Genomic DNA, 15,305 nt, shown 5'->3' on the forward strand with positions numbered 1-15,305 from the left:
GGCTCACGGATCGAAGGGGGGTCAGTCAGTCTACCCACCTCATCCTCTAAGGAAGTGAAAAATACGCCTTTTATTTTTTTATTTTTTTGTCAGGCTATGTTTTTCTGTGCTTCCTTCTCCTGCAATTCCGAGAGAAAAAAAAAAAAAAAAAATGTAAAGGATGCAAAAAATAGCCCAGAGAACAGATTGAGTGGTTTTCTTAAAGAGCTGTCGTGGGGCTTGAAACAGCATGGTGGATCTGAGGATGAAGTCGTGACAGATGGGATCAGTGGAGCCTAGCATAACAGCCCTGTCTGATTAAGCAGTCCTACACTTTATGAGCGCTAGCCAAAAATGGTGGTGGCGGTGGTGGTGGTGGTGGTGGTTTTGGCGACGATGGTGACGAGAGTATTTATTCGAATTCCCAAAGGCGCTGGCATAAGTACACTTTAGCAAACACGTACAGATTGTGAGCGGTTGATCTGCGTTAGCATGGACCTCTTGAATCTGAGGCTTGATCTCCAGAGTTCTCCCATCCCTTTCTCTTAGATATGAGAAATGTGATTCTACGTTCCCATTTTATTATATTTGAAGAATCTACACACAGCAGTCCTCAAGCGTATTTGTCTATTTATTTACCTTTTTCTATAGTGTAGATTAGGGTTAATTTGATCTCAATCAAGGCCAGACCACTAATATAACCGAATAATAACCTAGTAAGTAACGACAACTCCAGACTTTTTCCATGTATTTATGAAATTTATTAAGAAAAATAAGTACAATATGGACACTTAGCTGTTTAGTCCTGGCTCTCAGTGTTGTGTTCTGTCCACTCCTCTTTCCAAAACAGCGAACAAATTAAGGAACAGCAGTTTATTCCATTGAAAGCGCTGCGGGCCAGATTAGACCCTCTGGCGGGCCGCGTGTTTGACAACTGTGGTGTGGAACGATACTAAACGCAGCGATACTTAAACAAATAGACATCCGATTTTAAAGTTTAGGTGCACCTTTCGGTTTCCAATTAGCAAAGTGAAGCTTGTTAAAAATTAATTAGTGGAATTTATTGCCTCGGTGCGTTTGGGAGAAGAATCTAAAATTTGGAACAGGTTTCCTTGCAGTGTTGTTGCACTGGTAGTGTAACATCGTCTACATACTCCATACTGCCCCCTTCTATTTAATTTATGGAGCTCGTGTTTCCATTTGCTTTAGGTGATATTAATGTACCGAAGTGCAAATTAATGGAATAGATAGTGCATGCGCCACTCACGCTTAATAGCAAAATGCTTACAGTTAAACAATACAATCCATGCAATGCAGACTTAATGAGATACATAATTCCTGACTATACAAAAAGTGCTGCAGTGAGAAATGTCTGAGAAGAGGCTGGCTTCACGTACTTACTTGCTATGTACCTGCAATCCCTGCAGAGTTTATCTCGTTTGGCAATGAGCAGACTTTCTTGTGAATAGCGCCGCATATCCCAGCGTCCCCTTAATATAATTACAGAATTGTCTTAGTCAGTTATGTAACCTTTTTCTAATGTGAATCCCCCTTGACCTTTCCGAGTTGAGCATTATGTATTTGGGTGAATTAATAAAACACACGGAGAAAGACTCTCTGTGGAAGGCAGAAGGAGAGTGGGTGACAGAAGTTGCTGAACAGTGAAAGGAGAGACCGCGGAGAGGTCAGCATCAATAGACGTGTACGACGGAGGAAGAAAGCGGAGGAACATGAAGCGCGTCGGCGCGGCCGTCGTCATGGAAAGAGAGGTGCTGGAGCCAGTTGCCATGCCAACCAGGGTCTGGCTGTGGCGTCGTTTGTCCACAAAAGGCCTAAAAAGTGATGAATGACATTCAAGAGAACCCAACTTGGGAAGAAAAATAAGAAAGTGCTACGTCAAAGGGGAAAGAAATTGAATCGTGTCCGTCTTTTCACTTTCACCTTCTTGGGTGGGCTGGAGTACCTCGATGTGTTTCGAGGAAATGTAGCTGACACTTCAGGGTGGAGCACTCTGCATCGGTAACGGGGATGTTATTAGCGAAGGCAAAACCAGAAATATGGATTCTCTTTAACCTTCTGAGCGGAAGAAGCCTCACCCTGCTCCAGCTGTTACATCCGTGTGTGACCTTTTCTCTTCTTCCATGGTTTTATTAACCCTCTGGAGTCCAGAGTATAATTGGCCGTTTTTGACTACTTTTGGTTTTAAAAACGGTTTACATTGCCTTGTTTGGTGTCATTCTTTACAGCACAACCTCACATGTCATTTTACAATCATTTGTTTTAATTTTGACAAACTGTATTAACACACTGGACCTAAAACCACACTAAAACATGAAATCCAAGTAGGAAAAAGTTTGATTTTTCGACATTTACAAAACTGTCAGGTGTAACAATAAGTAATAATTTGTCTGTCGTCTTTCTCATTGGCTACAGATGCTCGTTAGACTGAATATAGCGTCACTCCCACAACTTTTCCCTCTTCCTTAGCAACCATTGTTGACACATCATTTCAGCATTTGAAACTAGGTAGCGGTCTCTGCTTGCTAGCGTTTAGCTTTTCACCGTTTGTCCCGTGCCCCAGACGTGCACCAACGTGACGGAAACATTCAGGAAAAAGTTTCCCATCAATTATTTATAGTAAGTCTAGTTTTACGTGGCCTTTTATGAAGTTAGCACTTTCTACAAAAGTTGAAACAAAGATTCAGTGACGCTGCGTCTTGCTGCTATGTCGACTTAAATCGGTCACGTGATTTGAACGCACTGGACGGTTGTCCGACACAGGGTTAGGTTTCGGCCAGTGTCTGTCATACGTTTGACATTGTTAAAATATTTGTTTCCAAGGTTCGGTGGCGTTCAATTTCCTTGTGATCGTCTCTTCCCACTTCTCTTCTCCCGGGTTCCCCTTCCTCGCTCAAACTCGGAAGCCCCTTTGTTTGAATATTCAGAAGGACTCCTCTCTCCCTCTCCCTGTTATTTGTTCAGTTTGCCTAATTAGAGTTTGGCAAGATGAAAGCAAGCAGCGGGGCCTTTTGCTTAGCAGCTGAAACTAAACAAGATACTTTTTTTTTTGTCTTTTTTGTCTCGGCAACTCCAGTTCATTTGGGATTGAGTGTTTCCATGTTGTGGCATAGCATCGCGATTGTCGGCGAAAATTGAAACAACACTCACGTCTCCCCACTCTTTTCTTTCTGATATTTTCCATCTCTCGCATACAGAACACTCCTCATGACAGCCTAGTGCATTGGCTTACTTTGAAATCATTTAGCATTCACTTACACGGCTTTAAGGACAATTAAGAGCAGAATTCTCCACTGTTGAACTTGTTGAAGAGCCTGTTGAAGCAACTCCTTCACAGCCTTTTATCCAGCCATCGCGCAGCCAAGAAACACCCCGACATGCTGTTGTGAGCCAGGAGGATGCACCAGTCGATCCTTTCAAATCTCAGTCAAATCAAGCAGCTTATGAATTACAACTACATTTGTTACACAAATTTCCATTAATGTTTGCCACAATTACTCAGCTCTCTGAACTTCCAGGAGCTTAGCGGATTCCGTGGTATAATGGTGTTTACCCGACCCAATGAGTTAAATGGAGTTGGCGCGTTGTCTCAGTTGGAAGACATTAATTCTCCATTATGGGATGTTGTTGTAGTTACCTGCTGGGAACCCACCCCCTGATACAAGACAGGAAGTCGCCCTGTCAAAGGCAGGCTCACAGGGAGCCACGATTTCGGAGAAAGTCATTACAATTTTATTTTTATGTGTTTTTTTTTATGTATTTTTTATTTATTTATTTATTTTTATTTTTTTACACAATGACAAATCTTCAGTACACAGTGTGGTGCTGTTAGCGGAGAGAAACAGCGGTGAGCTCCTAAATGCAGGCTGAAAGGGTGGGGGGACGATTGTCAAAATGAAGCATTGAACATCAACAAGCGCTCAAGGCAAGGTGCTATTTCGCGGTAATGTCCCTGTAGATCACTTTGGCTCTGACTTAAGCTTCCACAGCTCGGAGGACCAGGAGGTGATGTTGTTGTTTTGACTTTATTTCACTAATGTGGGATTGCTTTTGCAATTGCAGCGGTCCTAATTAAAAAAATGTTCGATACCAGTACCGATACCAGTAACCATAAAAAGATACCGATACCAATTAGTACTTCATTCAATTCAATTCTTTCTTTTTTTTACTTCATTCAATATTAATCATGTGAATACAAAGCAATCAGTTGTTTAAGTTTCACCACTCCTCCCCAGTTAAACATTTATTACACATATACATTTTGAAAGTGTTTAAATTACTGAATTTTTTTTAATGAAAAGTATTATTTGGGCTGTGTAATTTTCAACATCACAACCATGAACCAATATTCCCTAGTCATAATACCAAAAAACCTATCAACTTTGGGGTTGGGCATTTGTATCACTGGTAGAGGATGATCATTTATTTTGTTTGCTAATAACTCCATTGTAAAACATTTCAAGTCAGTCTATCCTAAAAACCAAACTTCACCTTTTGCCTCAGAAATGAACCTGAAGAAAACCTCTGTATCAACTGAAGTCATAAGCAATGATCATTTATTGTTTCCACTTGATACTGTGAGTTGAAACAACTTAATCAGTTACATTATTTTGAAGAAAACTAATTTTATCTTGTAATGAACTCACATTTCCAAGTTAAGATCAATTTAACTGAATTCATATCAACAGCCACTTTAAGTTGAGAGCGCTAATGTTTTTGCTTCTACTTAGATTTCTCATCTTGACAATTAACGACAAGTTTTAAAGTTGGTGTAGACAGATTCAACTCTCATCTTGCCAGAAATTATTTAAAACATTTATTTTATTTAGAGAGACAGATGCTGTGGTATTCCAAAAACACAGAGTAATGGCTTCTAAAACCCATCCATCCGTGATGCTTGTGGTGGCAATATTTTTGCTGACGTAATGCCGTGGTTTAACTGTGCTTTATATACTAATAGCTCTGTATGATTAAAAAATGCAAAAATGGAGGAAGCCTCTGTATCTCCCAGTGTTCAAATCAAATCAGTATGAAACCACGTGATCAGAAATATTACAAGAGTACGATGAGTGAATGGAGGACTCTGGGTGTCTGTGTGTGTAGTTGAGGTACTTCAGCAGTTTTGCATTTAGGGGTCGCGGTTGCATCTTGTGCTAATCATCCACTCGAGGACTGGCTTCCTTCCTTCCATCAATGCCGCCGGTTTCTCCATCACTTCTGATGTTGCAATTACAGTTTCCAACCTCCGAGGAAGAAGAAGAAGAAGAAGAAGAAGAAGAAGAAAAAAAAAGCTGTGACGGACGCCATGCATTTTGTTGCCCACTCCCCTCTTTAAGCTTCTCTAATGAGTAGAGTCCAGAAGTGGCAATCAGAGCCATTCATTCCATGAAATTGGCTGTTGAAAGAGGGCGGATGGACCGGGGAACGGTTGTAGGGTACATCTGCGGCGCTGGCAGATGAAGATTAGGCAGGGGGAGAGGAAGGACAGATGGATGCTCTGAGAGGGTGCACCAGACCTCCATGGGGACTACTGATGAGTTTTGACCTCATAAATGAAAGGAAAATAGAGGTCAGATAGAGAATATATTGGATTTTACGAGATGAACCTAGCATTGGATTTCCAGGCCAGAAACCCATAACATTTGGTAAATGGTAAAAACCCAAACAATGGACGGATGGACGGGAGGTAGTTCCGGTCTAAATGTTGCAGAAACACTCTAGGACACGAGGCTGCTGCATTTGCCAGTGTTCCTCCTTTGAAGTGAATGCACTGTGGTTTTATTTAAAAGCCGGTTAAATGCCGGAGCTCCTCCGAGCATCTTCACTCCGTCTCGAGTAAATTAGCAAAAGTGAAAGAAATCATCCACTTCCCTTCTGTGTCTTAGCTTCAATGGCTAAAACATTAAAATTAGTCCAAGTCCTCCGGCTTGACATATGGAGGTCCAATTTATTTATGAAGAGTTTAATTAAGATGGAACAGCAACTGTACAATCTCTACCCCTCGCTAGTCTCCGAGACACACTGATTTATTTTCGCAAACATATCCCATGATATATTAGCTGCGTCTTAATGAACAAAAAGTGGGAGTCAAAGTGATTCACTGAGCGTTGTGGTGTTTATTATGTGATACGGGAGAGCACGATATCTAGTTATGAGATATTTTCCTTTGTGATCCTTTATGATCTTCCCACACACGCACAGTAAATATATTTATTTAATAAAAAACACTCAAAGCGGTTTGTAATATGAGTACAAACGTTGCATTGAGAGGTTTTAAGTTCATGCTTTATATCTTTAATTTTACTTTTTATTCGCACAGCGCTCGTAGTAATTAGCCAATATAGGGAAAAAGTGTTCCTTTAGCTCGTGTGTCATGGTAGTCTTGGTTTTCATAACGTGTGTTACCTTAATTATGCCACACGGGTACGTGTTATTGTAAAATGGAGTGGTAAATCGCGTTGCGTGACAGGCTTCCCAACAACTCTGCGCATTGTTCCTGACAGATGACGGCGGATGCTGCTGTGTAAAGTGGAAGGTGACCATAAAGATTTAATGCTTCGCTCGCTTAGCTTAAGTGCCTCGTCCGGCCTCAACGGTTCCCAGTGGCATCTCCACGCACAGACGAGAATTCTGCTCTGATTTTCAGACATCCAGATACACTGATAACCGCGGGCAATAAACCGAGAAATATGCTTATATCCACATCTTTCGGTACATTTTCTCCTATTAAAGTTTATTAAATCCTACAAAGTTAACTTCTGCCTGCATATATTCAAAATCCTTCCCACAAAGGGCGCATATCTTTTATCTTATACCGTGACTGCAGTAATGCAGGTAAAAACCAGTGCAGCTAATGAAGTGCATATATGCTCAGGTTTCACTTTACTTTTTACATTACTTTGCTGATTTAGTGTCATCATATAGCTGTGGTTCAGTGCTGAAGATAGGTAGCAGGGGCGTCACTAGGTTTTAAGGACAGGGGAGGTTTAGTCCCCAGGAGATGGGCGAACGTAGTGTCCAAAAACTTCTGCAAATAATTTCAGTCTGTTTTTAAAGACATTGTTACAACAAAACACAAGTTCCAGCTTTAACTATTAATAACCGATCAGCATCGAGGCTTTCGATCACAACACAACGAAAGTTTGCTCTCAAATGTTTTGCACAGATTCCAAACCCTGAAAAATATTACTTGAATTAAGTTAATATTAATGAGTGGAATGGATAGGATAAAGACGCAATGAAGAGGATCGATCCACCTATGAAGTGAAGGGAAATGGACAGATTTATGATCATATATAATTATTTATTTAAACTATTTTTGTATTGAATTTGTCAGCATTTTTTTTTGCAAAACAAAAAAAAGGCTTCAGCCGCCCTAAAACATGCAGTGCTAAGTAGTATCTTCCCAACAAGAAAACCCTTCAGGGCCTCTCCTCTGCTCTTATTTTTCTGAGCCATTCCAGTTCAGATACAACTAATGCTAATGCAGTATCCGAGCTAACCCTTTTGGGAGCCATCAGTATTTTATTTATTTTTTTAATGAACTGATTGTCATTATATCTAAAACACATGCTGCAGCAGCCAGCGTTTTCTCGCGGGGCGCACATCGATCTGAACCACTGCCACCAGCGCAAAGCTCGTCTGACAAGGTGTCCGCTCGTTCTCACGATCCACCAGCTGCCTCGTGAGGCGCGGACGTCAGGTGATTGACAAGTCCTCCCCCTTGAGCTGCAGCCGGTTACTTCACAACGCCCGTGCGTGTCCGCGGGTCCGGCGAGCCAGATTTGCACCCGATGTTAATTCACAGAACTACAACTCTCTTTCCTTTGAAACAGGCGAGCTCCGTGTTAATAATTCAGAGCGCTGAAATACATGAAAGCAAGACTGCGGAGGTGTTCTTAGCCCCTTACCTCCAACTATCTTCATTCTTCTCTCTATTACACAATATATATCCACGATGAATTATTAAAGCACTTTAAATTTCTGCCACAGTTTCAATATTAAGCCGCTCAAAGACACTACATTATAGAACAGCCCGCTCTGATGAATATTGCTCGCGCTCAATCAGAGCCACTTTTCCGACATCTTTAAGCAGGTGTTTTTACAAATTGCCCTGGTTTGTTTCGGAGCACTCAAGACCCATGCTTGTACTTTTTTTTTTTTTTTTTTTCCCTCCCACTAAACGATATACAGCAATGATCACATAGTGAAACTTTATCTTGGCCCGGGCCTTGTAAAAAGCTATTGATTTGTGGACACGTCAAATGTTTTGGATAGTGTGCAGTTTTATACCTCGTGCAACGGGCGCGCCGAGCAGTAAGCCGGCCGTAAAGGGATTTATTGTTCTTCTTTTACATTTCTTGACGTTTATGTACTCCGACAGTTCTCTTTGCGAATGCTTGCGCCCGCTAAAGTCATCGGAGGCAGTGTCCTTAAAATATGTTTTAACTGCTGTCGCGGGACCACCTTTTCGGATAAGTAAAGAAGAGGCTTTTGTGTCAGTATGGTATGTGCTTTCATTCAGGAGGCACTTAAACTGCAGTGGCCATATGCTGATAAGAGTCCTTGGAGGACAATGCTATTTAACATGCCACCCCGACACCGCAGGGGGCCTCAAAGGCAAACTCATTCCTCCTCCTGACTTAGCTAGCGTGTCCATCTGATGAACGAGGGATATAGAAAGTGAAGGGAAAGTGCAGAAGGGGTAGAACGAGATAACGGCTCCCGACCCCTCATTTTTCTCAGCCCCCTCTGAGTGTGTGAGACCCGACGCATCTGTTGTTGGTGCGCGCGCGTATGTGTGCAGAGTGATGACGCTCGTACTCTGCAAATATTTGAGGAACGTCCGCGATGGATTAACGCCTAGGAAACGGGCGACAGATATAAGGCTCGTGGGCCAAGGGCGGCCCATCAGAGGGTCGAATGCGGCCCGTGCCGTGAATTTGTAAAGTGGGAAAATCACATAGAACATCGGTCTTCAACAGGGGGTCTGCTACCCCTAATGGCCCAGAGAGGTACTGCAGGGAGGGTTGCAAAATGTTTGGTTGATTAGACTTTTTTTATATATTTATTTTTTTTAAATTTCCCCCTACAAATATTCTTTAAATGCACATTCACATAAATCTAACATATTTTAGTAAAGGGACAAGGGATAGCTTAGTATTTAGTATAAAATTATAATAATGTATATTTATTTATAGAACAATATGGAACAGCAATGAGCCCAAATTACACTTATTTTTCTTAAGAAAAGAACAATAGTTTTTTCCATGTAAGTATTTTTCTAATTTCTTAGCAGCAAAACAAATATAAAACATCTCAAGTTGTTGTTATTATGCTATTATCTTCGTGGTCCGACCCACTTGAGATCAAATTGGGCAAGTTTGACACCCTTGGCCTAGAAAGTCGTCCAGGAACACGCTGGATTCTCCCTACATATCAAACGCGTCTTTTAACAAATATGTCTTTATTAATTTCACCTTCATCGCACTGTGACGCGTGTCCAAATAAGATGTCACAACAACTTAAGGTCCCGTAATTAGTCTTGATTCGTCCTTTATTGATGCGGGAGAATTTCGGGGGGACTGTTGACGCTCGCCTCGACGCTCAGTCACTTTTCCCCCGTGCGCTCATCAATTACCGCTCATCTTCTTGCAAAAATCCACAGTAATTATTTGTAGATGTTTGATGAATGCATTCAGTCTCCGGCAGGACGAGAGTTTTTTAGGGGCCGACGGGATGAGCGCTCCGCGAAACAATGGCGGGGCCGCATTCGCGGGGCCTGAGAGAAGAGCGTACGGAAGTGGCAGACGAGGAAGAAGGGAGCAGGAGGCAGCTGCAGCTGGCTAATGGAAGGCTGCATGCGGGGAAGGTGGGGGGCGGCGGGGGGAGAAAAGGTGGAGAACAGTGGAAAAAACAGAGGGCAGGCCAGATAAGACGCGAGCACGTGTCCCTCTAATGACAGAATTATGACCTTGCTCCATCTGCCACTCAATCACGACCAGCCAATCGCAGCCGCTACCCAGAAGCCGCTCCTGTTTCCGTTCGTTCCTCCCATCTGTAGCCGCCGCCGAATTAAGGGACGCAATCAAACGCTCAGATGTCAGGGAAGATGGGAAAATTCGTAGTTTGGCCTCGGATTTCCGAGGACGCGTCGAGCAACAGCGCTTGCGGCTCTGGTGATTTGACGTGCATTGATGCAAGTAAAGAGAGACGGAGCGTTTCCTTACGTCCGTTGTATTCGGATGTCTCACGGTGATCAGTAATCTAAATTTTCCGTCACGCCGGCCCGTCTCTCTCAAATCACTCGCAAGCGAAAAGCTGTCACACCCTGATTGGGATCTGGCATGTTGAGAGTCTGCCGTCCAGTGTTTGTGCCAACACGACATAATGTGTGCGACTGGCTGCGTCTGCCCGCGTGGATGTGGCTTTCTGTTCTGGGAGAAATGCTGTGTGAAAATAAATGGTTTGCAATTTACCTTCTGATGCCATATCTCGGAATGAAAGAGTCGGTCTGATTGATTTTTGGCTTTTGTCTGTGGATCCCTGGTTAACGCCGGCTGCGAAGACGCCGCTTGACAACTTGCCGCCGCTGCTGGCTGCGTTTCTTCTTAACCTACTACTCTTTGCCTTTTCTTGTCGTCCTTCTCCATAAAATTTCACCGCTGACTTTTCTTTTTCTTTTTTTTCTTGTGCTTGCCCGCCCGCCTGCCCGCCCGAGCTGGATGAGGCCGCGGTGGGGGGTGTATTTGAATGATTTGGTATGCAGCGACAGCGCCATTCTGTTTCATTGCAGGAGCCTTCGCCTTATCTCCTTAATGGATTATGAGCAAGGGAACAAAAACAGAAGGAGGCAGAGTGAGAATGATTGGACTCCCTGCAAAGGGCCGGCAGGAAACGGACTGCAGACAGATAAATAAAACACTCTGCCTGTATATTTCCTCTGTCCCTGAATCACAGATGTTATTAAGAAGGAGGACAATAGGAACAGCTTGTAGTTAAGAGTCATTTTAGCTTCTGTCGCCTTTGCATTCTGATTTGCCTGCCTACTGGTGGCAGCAAAGATGCACTTGTGCATTCGTACTGTGGAGTAACAGCTAGACGCCAGTTGTGTGCTAATTTGTTTTTAGAGACTTTCCGTTTCTTGCTGTCTGCAAGGAAAAAAACAACAACGGGCAGGCATCGGATGTTTAGGTAACCTTAGATGTCGAGTACCTACCTTAGCTGATCCGTGGTCTAAATGTAACTACCGTCGTAGGAGCTGAGGCTTGGTGCCACTAGAGTGCTAGAGATCTGACATTAGTGTTTTAGCGAATCCTTGATGTAAGAGGACTGAATTATTACCATTTTTAAGTGGCGGACCATCTGGACCAGCAAAGCCTTCTCTGCAGGCCTAAACTTTATCAAAATCTCTAACTTCCTTTTTCAGTATTTTCCCATTACTCTTATCAACCTGATCCCATTAGCCTATGCTCTTCATTTACTTTATGGCTGGTCTGTCTCTCAGCCGTGGTGCTTCTGACAGTGTAACTTGGAATTAGAGCTTTTATCCAACAATATTTCAGTCGTCACGCGTTGCCGTAGTCAAAGGAATCCGCCTGGGCCTCCACAATTAAACCTGCAGGCGGCTGAAGCTTGAGATAATGACGCTGTTCCTTTAACCGGTTCTCAGGCCTTCCCTGTGGCCTACGGAAGTGTTGGCGCTTTTGCGTTTCGATAGCTATTCGTTGAACCCACGACGGCGGAAGGAGGAGAGGCTGCCGACTGCGTCGCGGATATTCTTAGAAAGACATTTTCACATCCGACTTTGAGGGCAAAGCTGGATGTTGTGAGGAAAGGCCACCAAACCTGGAGCTAGGTCGCATGACCCAGCCGGGAAAAGGGTGTGTCCGCCACTTTCAGGTCAGCAACTGTGAGCGCTACCCTTGGCCCCAAGAAGGACTCTAAATTGTTAAGTTCTGGTGAGTAAAATTAATTACATTTACATCTTTTATGTATATTTTTGGCATTTTATTGGGTTAACATTGATGCTTCTGCTGGATTTGATGTATATGGTGCTGGTGGCTGCTGAATTGAGTTAATTGCTCTACTAATGGCATTCATGTCCGGTGTCATAAGCATTGGCATCGTAAGGATCCTATTGTGAGGTGTGTTGTATGAGGTTGGAATTGAAGGCCTACGAGGAAAATGCATGGCCCGCCACTGCCATAGATAGTGCTGCTACATGTCTACTAAATTAAGACATGTAGAGATCTGCCACTGAGGTCATAATATAGCGTACGTTTAGCCATGTTTTACCGAACTATAAACCTGTATCAAGAACAAAAATGTTTCCAATAGCTAATTCATCAGCTGCAGCCACGTGACTCTCTTCGAGTCTGAAAACTCTATTAGGTGACAAATAGCTTTACTTTTCTGCTTGTTGGGCTCCTGTTCATGCCCTGTGAATGATGATATTCCAACGACAAGTAAAGCTCAGTACTCCAAGGCTCAAGAACTGCGCTTCCTTTATTCTCGAGGGATTACTTAAGAGCCATTTGCAGGTGGTGCCAAGTGTGGGCCGTCTGAAATGGTATCGATCAGCAAAAGAACAGCTGACCTGTAAAGATCTAACCTTTTGACTCTTCTAGTCCGACAGACATGATGTTGTTTATACCCCAGCGCTGCCTGGGGTTAAATCCGCTTGAGCCATTCAGTGTATTACATTGGTTTTTAAGAATTCTATGCTAAGGAGAGGTTGTTTTGAGTTCAGCTAAGCCAACTATATCTATCTATATCTTTACTTCAGCTTAACCCTTGAAGACCAAACATCTGCACACGGATAAAGAAAAAAAAAAGCTTTTCGTATCTGAATTACCGTAACTCACCAATGGATGAAATTCAAGGTGTGGCTTAACACTAAGAATTTGCACATTCTGCAGATTGGGGACCGACGCAAGATGATGTCACGAAGGTCTTTCAGACAAAAGTGCGACGTCCCAGTGTTCAGCCAGACCTTAAATTTTCTCAATAGTGGAAACCATTGTGCGTTACGGTAATTCAACGACCACAAGCTTTAACGGATTGCCGGCGATCCGTTCGGTCCTAAAGGGTTAAGGAATTGATCTTGTGTGTTGGTATTTACAAGTCTGCGCTTCCAGTTCCCTTGGGGATGTTTGTTGATTGGCTGAATGAACAGCAGTTGTGTTTGATCAGAAATCAGCCCCATCGAGACTTTCCTATGAATGATATTTTTGAATATTTACGAGGGAATTTCTGGATTGTTCCTCGTTCATAATTTTGTCGGCGACCGCTTATTGATCTCAGCGTGGATGTGTTCGTGCACAATGCGCAGTGCTAGTAAGTGGCTATTGTGTTGCTGTACTCCCACAGGTGGTGTTTTATCCTGCAGCGTTTTTCCAGCTGTATCTCTGACCTTACCTGTGTGAGACCTTGCAGAGCTCAGACTCTTTTTCTTTAGTCCTAGTACAGTAGGAGAGCAGGAATCCAGTTCAAGCCTTTTGTGCCAAACAGTTCTCTGTGTTCCATAAGTATTCCAGAGGAAAAAAAAGCATTTGTGAGAGCAATAGCCTTCGGGGGTTGCGCCAAATGAAAATGCTTTTTTTTCTAAACCCCCCCACACCTCACTCAAGAAGTGTTTGCTTGTTTTCTGTTTCTATTTCTCTCTCTCTCTTTCTCTCCTTCACTCTCTTTCTCTCTTTTCCTTTTCCTTTTTTTTATTATTATTTTTTTTTTACCTTTGATTTGAACTCTGACATCCGAGTCTGCCCCAGGATGTCTGTCACAAACTGCAGTCCAACGTTGTGACAATGCTTTTTTTCTTCCCGTGCCTTTTATGACCTTCTTTTCTTCCTCTTTCTGTTCTTTTTTTCTGTTTTTTCCCTTTCAAGGTCTGGCGCACCTGACGTTAAACGACCAAGGTATGGGTTCATTCCTTTTTTATTTTGGTTCTGTTTTTTTTTTTTTTTTTTAGAGGCACTGAATCAGCCTCTTCCCCCCTCACCACCCCTCTTCCAAAGCCTTCGAGAGTACCGCTTCTCCCCCACGATCTCCCCCTTCCCTCTGTGCCATATCCCTCCTTCCCCTCCACCCCCCCTCCAAAATCCTCCCTTGCCTTTTAATCCTCCGCAACATCCGACCCGGTTGGTGTCCCCTTCTTCGTCACCTTCCACATCTCTTCCATTTTTTTGGTTGTACCTCCTGCTTCTCCCCCCCTCCTCCTCCTCCTCCTCCACCTCCCTCTCCCCTGCTTCCATATCTCCGCGCTTTTCCGTGACCTCCACCAATGTGTGTCCCACCCTTTGTCCTGTCCTATGGCTCACGTCCTGGACCTTCACCTCTGACCACCTTTGACCCCGACGACCTGACCCCGGGGGGCTGAAGGTAACACTTTTCTGCTCTCCCTTCTGCTTGGGTTTGAAGAACAAAACAAAACAAAAAAAAGAAAACTGCTGATTCTGTTGGAAATGTGTTTTCTGGTCAAAGCTCCAAAATCAAACTGTGTCCAGACTTCCATTCACTAACACTTCAAGGTGAAAGTGTTGTTCCGAATGTGCAGAGTTTGTCATCACCACTCTGCTTACATTCCTATTGTTTGGCATTCAGCTTCTTAAAGGGCAACGGTTCAAGTGCTGATAAACTGTACATGTTCTCCTGTTTTAAGAGCAAATCTCTGAAATTGTCTTGACGTTGCTATGAACACTTGATTGTATCGATGCTATTTCTGTGTACATTTACAGCACACGCACATGTCCCACCACAGCTGTTACACCTCTGCCACACTTTTTCCCGTCTCCTTGATTTTCCTCCTCCTTATCTCATGACCTTTCGTGCATTTGAAATATCTTTCAAAGCGGTTTTAAATCACAAGCAGATACAGAGTTGATGTGAACATTTGATGTCATCTTGTGTACCTCCGCAGCCAAAGTGCATTTTCAGCTGCACACTTTTTTTTTGCAGGACCATTTCTTTTCCTTCACAGTTTGCTTCTCCTCGCTCTCTGACCTTTCTCTGGCCCTGTCCTCCCAGAGCACAAGCGTTCATGAAAAAAAAAAAAAAAAAAGAGTGGTGTGTTCAAGCAAAGTTCACAAGAGAGGAACGAAGATAACAAGTGCGGTGCATGTTCTGACCTTTGCCAGGGTGGAAACAGCTTCATCTCTTCCGTCAGTGGAGCTCACGGTTCACACAGACTTACCTAATTCTTTTCACATTGCGTTCATTTTCCCCCTATTCTCTTATCATTTGTTAAGACACTAAAACGTTTCACTTAGTAGTTGAGGTGTCTTCACTTCATAATATCACTCTGACAC

General features: G+C 43.2%; 1 protein-coding gene across 6 annotated transcripts in view; it reads left to right on the forward strand.

Moving 5' to 3' along the window:
* The window catches only part of nrxn2b (neurexin 2b), a 690,784-nt gene that overhangs the window by 168,960 nt on the left and 506,519 nt on the right, over positions 1 to 15,305 (forward strand). For 5 of the 6 annotated variants that reach the window (XM_047590093.1, XM_047590084.1, XM_047590056.1 and 2 more), the window contains exon 4: positions 13,887 to 13,916. The exons of the other annotated variant lie outside the window; for it this stretch is intronic. In XM_047590093.1, coding sequence (XP_047446049.1) covers positions 13,887 to 13,916 — 30 coding nt within the window. The remainder of the gene's footprint in view (positions 1 to 13,886; positions 13,917 to 15,305) is intronic. 6 annotated transcript variants of the gene reach the window in all.

This window comes from Mugil cephalus, chromosome 1 (genome assembly GCF_022458985.1).
Source record: "Mugil cephalus isolate CIBA_MC_2020 chromosome 1, CIBA_Mcephalus_1.1, whole genome shotgun sequence".
Lineage (NCBI taxonomy): Eukaryota > Metazoa > Chordata > Actinopteri > Mugiliformes > Mugilidae > Mugil > Mugil cephalus.